This window comes from Trichosurus vulpecula, chromosome 3, assembly GCF_011100635.1.
Source record: "Trichosurus vulpecula isolate mTriVul1 chromosome 3, mTriVul1.pri, whole genome shotgun sequence".
NCBI classification, from domain to species: Eukaryota; Metazoa; Chordata; class Mammalia; order Diprotodontia; family Phalangeridae; genus Trichosurus; species Trichosurus vulpecula.
This window is the reverse complement of record NC_050575.1, coordinates 161,431,858-161,444,125: the sequence shown is the minus strand read 5'-3', so window position 1 is coordinate 161,444,125 and position 12,268 is coordinate 161,431,858. Positions and strand designations below refer to the sequence as shown.

Sequence of the window (12,268 nt, the reverse complement as noted above, 5' to 3'; positions counted from 1 at the left end):
CCATTTTCAGTATATGTAAGAGCTCTAGCTCTCAAACACAAGCCTAAATCCCCCTGGATGATAACAGCTAACACAACACGGTGATTTCACACACTTGTCTCATTACATCCTCACAACTACACCCTGAATACAAGCAAGAACTTCGCAATGTTACAATGAGGAAATCGAGGTTTAAAGACGGCCAGCATGGTGGTGCAGCTTCAAACCTCCGCGGTGACAGGATGTCATAAGATCTGGATTCAAGTTCTCGCTCACACGGGCAAGCCATTTCTGAGCTTCAGGTTCCTCCTCCGTCTTTACTCCCACACTCCAATCTACACTCCGAGCTTCCTCAGTCTGGCTAAGCCTGGAGAGGTTCACCACCAAGGGCTGGGCCAACAGGTGGGGGATGCTATCTTGTTCAGCCGCAGCAACTACTCAAGAAGCTACGATCTGCATCCGTGGACGGGGCCCCCAGACGATGAAATCACCGCTCTTCTTTTAATCAGAGGGGGGGCAATCACACTCGGGGCTGTCGTGAGGCTGTCTGTGAGACATCTCCACGGGAGCGAGAATGAACCCCCGCGAGCCTCTGGCCTCGCAGTCCCTCCCGGGGACTCCCTCCAGCTGCGTAGAGGAAATGCCTCACGAGGCGCTGGGACCCAAGCCCGGCGACCGTCTTCTGCCGGAAACCCGACAGCGGGGCCAAAGCTCCCAGGTGCCGGCCCCCCGCCGGAAGCCCCAGTTCCGGCTACCCGCGGCTCCCACCCTCGGGTTCCTCCCGGCCGGAGACAAAGGGCCCGCTCTCGCCCCTCGGGGTCCCGGACGGCCCCAGGCCGCGGCATCCTTACCCGGAGCTCGACCTCGGTGCGATGCAGGCCGAGCCTCCGCAGACCCACGGCCAGATCGTTGACACAGAGACCGCCGTCGCGGTTGACATCGAGCGCCTGGAAGAGGCTCCAGAGGCGGAGGCGATGGTCAGGACCCCCGCACACCGCGCCGCCACACGGGTCCCCGGCTGGCGACTGGGCGGGGGCGGCGCCGGGGGCCGGTGGGGAGGCCACGCAGCGACACAGCACGTCGCTCACCATCGGGTGCTGGGCTAGGTGAAGGGGCTGGGGGGGAGGGGGCGCGACGACAGAAACCGCAGGGATCGGCTTCCCGGCCCCAGCTCGCGCGCGCCTGGAGGAACTCGCCGGCTTCTACTCAAGTGAAAAAGCGCCGGCAAACGGGCTGGGCGGGGCCGGGCTCCGACAGGCTGCTCGCGCGCTTCCGGGAGCCCCGCCCCGCGCCAACTCACCTCCTCCCCACCCAGCCTCAGCGACCAATCACCAACCCCTATCCCGGCATGAGGCGGGGTCTAGGGGGAGGTGCCAGGGGTCGACGCCCCACCCCCGAGTCTGGCCCAATAAGCGTAAGGTTTTGCTAGGGGGAGATTCAAACAGTAGTGGGGTTTCCAAATTGCCTGACTAGGTTTGTGAAGTGGGCTTTTCTCAACAATGGGTCGAATTCTCGTGATCAGCAAATGGATTGGCCCCAGGAAAATTCCAACTTGCAGAAAGAAAAAAAGTAAACGAAGGAGAAAGAGTAGCTTCCAAGCTGGAAGCCGCTATCTTTTGAGTAACAAACGTCAAAACCAATGGCAAAGAAGAATTACGATTGTGGGCGGGACCAAGGGTAAAATTGGCATGGACCTTTGCCAATAATCCCTGAAGCAGTCCGAATTTTGTACGCTAACATCGCAGTCCTCCAATAAAATGGACAAATCCAGAAAGCTGGCGGAACATTGGTGAATGAATGATAGAAAATATATCCAATAGAGAAGCAGGATAAAACAGGAGGCATGGCGTCCTAACTCGATTGACATGACTACTAACCAATGAACCTTCCAAGTCTAGGAGTAGGGTGGCTCGCAATCGTGACGGACAGTGACACTATCCAATGGGAACAGCTAACTCCGCGCCGTGTCCAACCGGCACGCGAGGTTACCCTGGAGAAGAGCCGGCGCTCGGCCCCAGCGGGGAGGGGAGGGAGGGAGAGCTCCGCACGCCCCGGCGGAAGAGGCAGATTCAGGAAGCCATTACGCAGCTCCCTGGCGGAGGTTCGGGCGGCCGAAGCCGGGCCGTACGCACTTTGCGTAGCGCCGGAGGTTGTCAAGGGCCTGGGCTTGGGCCTAGGCCTTGGCAGTGGGCAGGGGAGGCCCATCCCCTGTTGGGGGCGGCAGGCCGAAGAAGAGGAGGAGTAGGTGGGAGCTGGGGAAGGGGGCTTTGGGGAGGCCATGGCGGTACCAGCCAAGAAGAGGAAGATGAACTTCTCAGAGCGTGAGGTAGAGATCATCGTGGAGGAGCTAGAGCGCCAGAAACACCTGCTCATCAACCACTTCAACGCAGGCGTGCCCCTGGCAGCCAAAAGCGCAGCCTGGCACAACATCCTGAGGCGGGTCAACGCCGTGGCCACATGCCGCCGGGAGCTGCCCGAGGTCAAGAAGAAGTGGTCGGACCTGAAGACCGAGGTCCGCCGCAAAGTGGCCCAGGTCCGGGCTGCCGTGGAGGGCAGTGAGCCCCCTGGCGGGCCAGAGGAGGGTGGCCCCGGTGGCCCTGGCCCAGGCCCCGGAGGCGCCGGCCCCTCCGTGGCCCCTGTCCTGCTGACCCCCATGCAGCAGCGCATCTGTAACCTGTTGGGTGAGGCCACCATCATCAGCCTGCCAGGCGCAGCTGAGATCCACCCCGTGGCCCTAGGGGCAGCCACAGCTGCGGCCACTGTCACCCTGACACAGAGTGAGTGGCCCCATAGCGCTTGGAGGGCAGGAGGTCGGCGGGAAGGGTCTTTGGGAAGCCATAGCATCATGGCATGGCAAGGTTGGAAGGAACCGTAGAGCATCATTCAGGCCAACAACCTAATTTTACAGAAGAGGATAAACTGGCCATTAGAGGTTGATGTCCTGCTAAGGTTGATGACCTTGGGTCAAACAGGACAGAGAATAGGATGGAAGGTCACTTAGTGGTCATTCAGTCCAACCACCCCACTTTTTATAGAAGAGGAAACAAGAGGCCCACAGAGGGAAAGTCCTGGCAGAAGGTGGCAGAACTGGGTCTAGAATCCTAGTCTCCTGACTGTCGATCCAGGCCTTTTCCCACATTTGTGAAGTCCTAAGCAGCTTGGCTAGATGCTCTTTAGGAAGGGTTGTTGATTTTAAAAAGAACCCAAAACTTCAATGCCAGCTGCTTTAAGGGCCCACTGTGGTTATTCTTTTGGTCTCCACTATAGATGGGCACTTGGGTCTAGTGACTATTTACAATGTCCTTTCTTGGACCTCCGTTTCCTCTCATATGTCTAGAGGAAGTATAGTAGATAGAGTGCTGGGGTTGGAGTCAGGAAGACCTGGGTTCAAATCTAACTTCTGACACATCCTTGACAAGTCATTTAACCTCTCTGTTGATGACTGTTTTTTATTCTAGGAAGGGAGCAGAACAGTGATCTATGTGTGTTCCATGGACTAGTCATAAATATTGAAGCTATAAGAGAGTATCACTGTATGCCATCCTGGCCTCCCTAGATCCTCTACCCAACTGGTTCAACCCAGTATCCTTTACTGTATGTTAATTGGACTACCACTGTGGCTTCCTTCGTCTTGACAAATAATCATGTTGGCTTCCATATTCTGCTTAGAAAAAAAAAAAAGATGGAGGAAAAGGCACAAGAGAGGTTTGATAAGAAGGGCTACAATAAATCTACCTAGGATGAGGTTTATACTTTGTATTTTATTTTATCTCCTGTTCCCATAAAAAAAGATGGAGGAAAAGGCACAAGAGAGATTTGATAAGAAGGGCTACAATAAATCTACCTAGGATGAGGTTTATACTTTGTATTTTATTTTATCTCCTGTTCCCATAAAAACTTTTAGTCACCTTTTAGCTTTTTCCCCCTACTAAGGGACTCTTTTCTGTGGCCTCACCTCAAACATGTCATTTCTTATACAGTTCTAAATTCCAGCTGGTTACTTTGGGAGCAGATACTAATCTTCCTAGAAGTCCTTTGACTTTTTTTTTTAATCTATCCTTTAGTTCCCTCTGAGACCACTTATCATACTTTGGAGGATGGAGTGGTAGAGTATTGTACAACAGAGACACCCACGACAGTGACTGCTGAGGCACCTGTGGAGATGATGGCCCACCAGGCTGATGTATCTGTCAAGCCTCAAGCACTGAAAAGCCGTATTGCACTTAACTCAGCCAAACTCATACAGGAGCAGCGGGTCACCAACCTACACGTAAAGGAAATTGCCCAGCATTTAGAACAACAGAACGACCTCCTGCAGATGATTCGTCGTTCACAAGAGGTACAGGCTTGTGCTCAGGAGCGCCAGGCCCAAGCAATGGAAGGGACCCAGGCAGCCCTGAGCGTCCTCATCCAGATCCTCCGTCCCATGATTAAAGATTTCCGCCGATATCTGCAGAGCAATACGCCAAATCCTGCTCCACCGTCTGATCCAGGTCAGGTGACCCAGAATGGACAACAAGATAGTCTTATCCAATGACATTAGGATTAATTGAACTCCCTCTTCTGTGACTGAATGGATTCTCTATTGTATTTCAGGCAGGTCCTATGGTTGTCCTTAGGATAGGATAAACTACATGGATAACTTCCTATTAGATAGGAATTCAATGCTCTTGGTGCATAATGTGTTTGAGAACTGGAGGAAGTTGGGATGTGGAACTTATTGAGCTTCTTGGAACCAGAGTTGCCTTCTCTATGAAGCCTGCTACTGTTATCCCAAGAGCTGGAAGACTGGTTGGCCAAGGCATCTCCTTTCCAAGGACCAGGCATAGCTGTGTGAACATTATGTGACTTGATCTTGTGTCTAGAAGGTCATAACTGGAAGTAGTACAGAAAGAGTGAGAATCCCAGGTGTTGCTATCTTGAATGATGATGATAATGGTGCTGACACTTGTGCAATACCACCTTTATCCTCTAAGAGGCAGTATCACTGGGATTGAGGATGAAATTGCACCCTCTTCTCACTGTGCCTAGGTCCCCAGGGGAATTTAGTAATGTATTCTCCCACAGGACAGCAGATTCCCTTGCTCAGTTTCCCCAGGACTCTGATGACTTGAAGCTAAACTCCACCAGTGCTGCTCAGGAGGGGTTCAGTTGGAGGGGAGTGTCTCTGGTTGCCAACATGTCTTCCAGATTCTCACCACTCCTCTGGTGCCTGTTTTTTTTCCAACATCCTCTAGTTGGGTGGTATGTTTAGTTCCAGGCTCAGGTTCTGTACTAGTAATTGCTGGGGAAGATAAGCAGAGGAATAGAGGATCATTAGCTCTCAACTCTTAGCCTTCAGGGATTGCCTTTACTCAGACCTGTGTTAAATTTTTGACTACAGCTGAATGGGCTCCATCAGACATGTCCACTTCTACGCATACAGATCTGCAGTGCAGATTCTTCCCTCTCCTTTCTATTTCCTTCAACCCTCAGAAGTTAAATGCAGAGAAACTGTGTAGCAGCATTATTCTGGAGCACTTATCCCCAAAATGTTAAGTTGCTCCATAGTATTGCTGCAAGATATCCAGGCTCCAGCTGGGATGAATCCAAAGCTATGATTGACACTGAACTGAGTCACTGAGAAGAGTAGGGTGAGGTTACTGTGAAGAACAGAACTTTTGGATTCTTGGAAATTTGACCATCTCAACCTTGCTTTGAAAACTGTTCTGCATTGAGAAAATCCCTGCCTTTTGGAAAGGAGACAGTACCTTGAAATACTTAGAGTTGGACTTCATTATTCAGTCCTTTGAATCTACTCACCTTATTTTCAGGAGCCACTGTAAATTTTGAAGGTTTAATTCTAATCGAGTGGCTGTTTTTGGTTTAGTTTTTAAATTTTCACCTATCACTGAGGCCCTTGCAGCTACATAAGCCCATGTCACCTTTGATGAACAAGGTTGGGCAGTATCACTGTATGTGCCTTGACCAGATGTGGCCCATGGTTGCAACCCAAGGTACCAGCCCCTAGCTTTACAAAGGGAAGATGCTGCCTCTGTGGGCATTTGCATTTAGAATTGCTAACTTCCGCTATTGCAATCAAGAGAGACACTCCCTTGCCCCCCATTCCCCAGTTCTATTTTTCTGTAATGCTGATGGCTTTTCTGCAGAGCCATGTATGTAGTCCCAGTAAAGAGTTGGGCTCACTGATGGAGGTACAAGAAAAGTTTTTGAAGATATGGGTGACTAATAGCACCCCCTAAGCCCTTGGTTGCAATGGCACCAGCAGCTCCATCAGGATTTAACTGCAGTGGCCTCTTTGAACATTTATACACAGGAGAGCTCAGCTGGATTTTACCCATTTTTGAAGTCTGAGCCAGTATTGTGTCTGATCCAATTGACTGGGTACAAAGAAGATTTCTGGGGTCACTTGGACTAGTTCTTTCCAAGTATTTTTAATAATAAAAGCCCACTTTTTTGTACATAATGCTTCTCTGCTTACTTATTGTTCACATATAAAATAGTCATGGATTTAAACAATGGATCTGTGAAGTTAGATCTGCTAAGAACTTGCCATCTCTTTGGTGTATCCCTAGAAAAGATTGCATAGAATGATGAATAAGTTTGTATTTAATGCCTAATTCCCTAGAGTCTTTCTCCTAAACAGCTAAAGGATCTTAGAATGTAGATTTAGATCTAAAGGAAATCTTAGGGGTTCTCTAGTCCACTTGCCTCATTTTACAAATGAAGGAAATGGTGCCCAGAAAGATTAAGTGTTTTGCCTAAGACCACCCAGATAGTAAATGGCAGAGGCAGGTTTTGAACCTCAAACTACAAGTCCAGAGCTCTTTCCACCTTACTGTGTTGAAGTACCCTTATCATTGCTTATAATGAAAAAAATTTTTTAAAAGTCTGAATGAAGGTCTAATGCTAGCTATGAATAATTGTTCTTACATTGACCTGTCATTCTAGAAGAATTCCAGCCTCAATAAAGTAATTGTCATTGTCATCATCAGCTCACTTCCTGTTATTCAGATGTATGCCCTTGAATTTGGTGCTGATGAGATTTGATATAATCTGGAGGAAATTCGAGGAGTTGATAAACTGAAGGCCTCCAGATGAGTTGCTTTTTCTTCTCAATGCCTTACTCTGCTCTTGGCCTCCATATTGAAAAGTCAGATTATGGTAGATTCCATTTAGAGAGAATATCAATGACATTCATTTATTAAATTCAATTCAGTAAATATTTCATTATCTTGATAGAAGCATTTCTGAAACATACCATGTTATCACTTTTCCTTCTTAGACTATGTTGAACATAATCGAACGTATTATCTTGACCTCCCCATCCTGAGTTTTCCTCTCTAGATTGCATTGGAAAGCTACCCCCAAAGCAAAGCTGACCATCTCCAATGTGTCTTGTTCACAAGAATAGTGATTGTAATGTATTTCATCTCCTCTCTGCCCCAGCAATTTACATAGCGCCCTCTATACACTTAATAAATTTTCATTGACATTGATTAAAATCATACACTGAGGTAAAAACTGGTATACTAGGCTGAGGAAGAAGCATTGCAGAAAGGTGAAGCTAGAGAGGGAGTTTTAACAAGACTGGCCAAAGAGAAAAAATCCATCCAATATTGTCTCTTCTATCCCTCAAAGTGCTCTGCTTATCCCCAACTTGCTGGCGGTGCGCCATCCTTGGCATGGTGATACTCGTGTTTTGGTCTCTGAAAAGGACCAGACAGAACTGCTGCCTGATGACTTGACCTTGCTTACCTGGAACTTCATGCTGACAAGGGTAGAGTATCCAGAGAACCAACTGCTTTTGGGCGATAAAGAATCCAAGGCAGAAACAAGACCACTGTTTCACAGATGAAGACCTCTGGGTAACTCCTTTTAAAAGTCGAATGTAAAGATCTAAAGAACAGGCTTCCTCACAGGAATCTGGCCAGTTTTGCCCACAGTAAACTGGCAATTGCCGCCTAGTAAACATGACCGGAATGGCAAGTTTCATCAGGTAATGAATGACCTTCTCTGTTTATTATAGCTACATGGTTATTGTCATGTTTTCATCTAAGGACATAGGTAAGATAGATATTAGAGCTTAGGTGGCTCTTTAGACATCTACTCCAAGTCCCTCCTTTTACAAGGTGAGAAAAGTGAGGCCCAAGTTCAATTTAATTTAATTCACCAAATTTTAATGATGTGCCAGGCACTACAGAAAGAGCTGGGGCTACAAGAACAAAACAAAAAATAAAAATAATATCTGCCTTCATGAAGCTTACATTTTACTAAGGGAAGCAATACATCCCCAGATAAGTAAATACAAAATATGTGCCAAGTAATTTTTTGGAGGGGTGAGAGCCACTAACACCTGGGGAGATGAGGAAAGGCTTTAGATAGGAGGTGGCATTTGAGCCAAGCCTTTAATATAGGAGGGATTCCAAGAGATGGAAGAGCATTTCAAGCATGGAAGACAGTCTGCAAAGGTGAGAAATAGAATGTCATGTCCCAAGGGCAGCAAGAAAGACAATTTGGGTGTAATGTAAAGGTATACAAAGGGTATTAAGATGCAGTAACTCTGAAAAGATAGGTTGGAGCCAGATTGTGAAGGGTTTTGAATGCCAAACAAGAATTTGTATTTTATCCTGGAAGCAGTAGTGAACCACTGAAGTTTCTTGAATACAAGAGTAACAGGGTCAAGTACATGTAAGGCAGGTTGATCTGGGTGGCCCTTGATCTATTTGATGAGACTTTCAATCAGTCTGATCAGATTAAGCACAGACCTTTGTCTGAAGGGCTCCTCCATTGGAGGTACATGTGCCTCGACTCCTTGCTGAGAGGATACAGAGGACCCATCTGATTGGTTTCCAGTGACTGTGACTATCCCCAAGATGATCGATACCTGAGAGGGAGCAGGGATGGACTCTTGTCAGAAGAGCCATCCCTGCCTCCTTCCTTTTCAACATTCAAGTCTGAAAGTCCAAAGGAGAGAATGCCTGAGGGAAAGGGCTGGAGCCACTTTTCAGCCGGATTTTATCGGGGGGGTGGGGGAATCGATGGGTTATGGAATGATTTTTCCAACAAGAGTCTTTTCCCCTCTAAATCTCAGTCAACCTCCTTTAGGTAGTCATAGTCATTAGGAACCAATTAGAGAGGTCTCCATTGTTAGATGTCCTCTCAGGAAGGTCACATTTACTTTCACTGAAGTTGCTCTTCAGGCATAGACTTGAAGGTGTCTTGTTGAGTTGATTTTAGGATTCATCAAATTGTTTAGGGGCTCCTCTGATCAATTCCCTTTTCAAGTGCCTATGACTGTTAAGTTGGTACCTATGGGGAGGATGAATTAGAGAGAGTAGATGTTGGAGAACAGAAAACTACAGCAGGAGCAGTATCCTAAGACCATAGGCCACAAAGGCTAAGCTAGTTATTCCTTAAGATGTGCTGAAACCATCCTTATGAATTGACTGGCCAAGAGAATATAACTTCCTAGTAGCTTATGTGCAAAATCCAGCACAGGAGAAAAATCAGTCCACGATTCTCACCAGTGGCCACCACACAGGCAGGGATGCTGCTCCCAACTGATTCAGTGTTGCTGTATCCTTCCCGAATATACTTTCTCTCCTATGTCTAAATAAATCTTTTGTTACTAGTCAGATGGTACATGAGTATATCAGTTTGTTCCAAATCTTTACCTGAAACATCAGACTGACCTGTGTCAGTCCCAACCTGCAACACAGACTAATTAGGAAGCTATCACAGTGTTACAGGCTAGAGTGGAAGAGGTTCTGAACAAATCAGGTGACTAGTGGTGTGAATGGAAGAGAGGGATCAGATGTGAGATACGTTGTGGAAATAGATTTGATTAGACCAGACAACTGACTGCATATGGAGAATGAGGGAAAGGGTAGAGTAGAGGATGACTCCAAGGTTTTGAACCTGAATGACTGGAAGGATGCTGATTCCCTCCACAGAAAGAAGTATGTCAGGAATTAGGGAGATTGGGGGTGAAAGATAATGAGTTATGTTTTAGCCATATTGATTTTGAGGTGCCAAGAAGACATCCAGTTAGAGAAGGCTAACTGATCAATAAGCATGTATTAAATGCCTACTAAATGTCAGGCACCATACGAAGGACTGGGGCTACAAAGACCTTGAAAGTCCTTGCCCTCAGGGAGCTTATATTGTATCTGGTAAAAACCACAAATGCGTGTGTGTGTGTGTGTGTGTGTGTGTGTGTGTGTGTATACATATAGATTCATACAAACATATATACACATGCGAATATATAAACAAAAAATACAAAGTAGCAGCATGCAGGAGGTAGCATTTGAGCCAAACTCTGAATGAGACTCAGGCTTCTAGGAGGCAAAAGTCAGGAGGTAATGCATTCCAGGTCTGCTCAAAGGCTGTGCAAAGTCATACAGACAGGAAATTGAATTTTGCATGTGAAAAACAGCAGCAAGGCCAACAAGAAGGCTGGCTTGTAGCATGCATAAAAAGAAGTAATGTATAATAAGCCTGGAAAGGTAGGTTGGAAACAGGTTTTGAAGGGTTTTAATGCCAAATGGAAGAATTTGTGCTTGATCCTAGAGGCCCCAGGGAGCTTATTGAGCATGATTAGATCCGTGCTTTAGGAATATCACTTTGGCATCTGGCCAATAAGCAGCTGGAAATACATTGGAGTTCAGGCGAGAAATGAATGCTGGATATGGGGATTTGGGAGTCATCTGCATAGAGGTGAAAATTGAACCAGGAGAGGGGAGAAGACTTTGGGGAGAAGACTTTTTCCAAGGTGACAATCTTCTTAATGTGTTTTAGAACTTAGATCTCCTTGACATCTCATTGAAGTGCTCTAGAGGGTAGGTGGAAAACCACCAAAAGAACTTTGCTGACTCTGCTGTGTCACTCAGAGTTAGCCTAGGTCATTGACTCATGGGGTGGATCTCAAGAAGGATCCCTGTCTCCAAGATGGGTTGAGTCAGTCTCCAGTATACACTGAGCAAAAACAATAAAGTTGAATCTTGGTCCTTCAGTTGGGAGGGGGGAAGGTGTTTTGTGTAAAACACTCCAAAGTAAGTTGTTTGTCCTTCATTTTTGAAGACTCGGTATCCTGACTTGTGAGTGAATTGGATTTAAATGAGGCACAGTTGCAAAGTCATCAGCCTCGTTCTCTCTTCAGAGTCATCAAAGTCCAATGGCAAGACAAAAATCAGGATGACTGGTGATGGCCTGGGATGCAGCGGGATGACCTTGGCATCTTTGATGCCCAACCAAGCTCTAAGTACATCACGGCACCTGCTTCAGCAGCTGTCATGGTTGTTGGAACAAATTGTTCCCATCTGCCCATTCCAGCTGGGGGAAGTCTTTATATGCTTGGGGTAGACATTCCCTTACCTCACTGATGAGTTTGAGGTCTGTCAGTTACCCTCAGCCTGGTTTAGCCTGTCTGTGAGATAGTTTTACCAGGGTGTGGCCACAGCCCTGAGCATGCTATGGCTTCCTGGAGCCACGGGTGAAAATTGGAAGACAGGTGGATACCAAAGGTGGATGAGCAACCCTGAAAAGGGCTCGACAGTCCTCACAACAGAGGTGCTGGCCCTCCCTCAACTCCCCATGTACCCCAGGTAGCCATAAAGGTGTAAGGAATGCAATGCTGTTCATGCCCCACCCCTCACCTACAGAAAAGTTGTAGGAGCTCCCTTGCTTGATGCGAAAGCAAAGAACTCAGCCCCTGAAGGAGAGGCTTGTCTTGAGTTACTCCCAGATGGTATCCCAATCTTAGGTAGGTGCAAGACCTGGAAGAAGTATTGGCCAAATACCCGGCCACCCATGGATGAAAAGGAGTGGAGGTAGGGGAGCAAAGAATGCATATGGCAAGATCCCGAAGCACCAACAATGGCTAGACTTGGCAGTGCAAGAAGAAGCTGGAAAAAAGATTCTTATAGCCTTAATTTACTCCTCTCTTTTTTAGAAAACACAAGGACACTCTCAGTATGTACTTGGCGCTAAGCAAGTCATTGAAGGGCGACTGGAAGGAAGGACTGGTAGGATTTGGGTAATGGTACTTGACATTTTTCAAATCACTTTCAGTTATTGAAAACCAGTCAAACATAGTGGACAGAGGACTAAGAGTCAGGAAGGCTTAGGTTGTCTTGGCTCTGATACATACTTGCTCTTTGGCTATGGTTAAGTCACTCAACCTCCCAGTGAGACAGGCAACTTTCTAAAACATGATGTTACAGATAGTTACCAATGTGTATCAATCTATATTAGCGAAAGGAGTTTTGATGCTGGGAATCCTCTA

The 12,268-nt window shown here is 47.1% G+C and overlaps 2 protein-coding genes across 2 annotated transcripts in view; one reads left to right on the top strand and one right to left on the bottom strand.

Moving 5' to 3' along the window:
- The window catches only part of SLC25A25 (solute carrier family 25 member 25), a 33,886-nt gene extending 32,816 nt beyond the window's left edge, over nt 1-1,070 (bottom strand). The window contains exon 1 of the mRNA XM_036749313.1: nt 831-1,070. Within this exon, the coding sequence (XP_036605208.1) occupies nt 831-1,070 (240 nt within the window). The remainder of the gene's footprint in view (nt 1-830) is intronic.
- Nucleotides 1,071-1,971: 901 nt separating this feature from the next.
- Nucleotides 1,972-6,445, top strand: NAIF1 (nuclear apoptosis inducing factor 1). Its single transcript, XM_036748367.1, has 2 exons — nt 1,972-2,756; nt 4,044-6,445. The coding sequence occupies exons 1-2, from the start codon at nt 2,258-2,260 to the stop codon at nt 4,514-4,516; spliced, it is 972 nt and encodes a 323-aa protein (XP_036604262.1). The 5' UTR covers nt 1,972-2,257; the 3' UTR covers nt 4,517-6,445.
- Nucleotides 6,446-12,268: the final 5,823 nt, after the last annotated feature.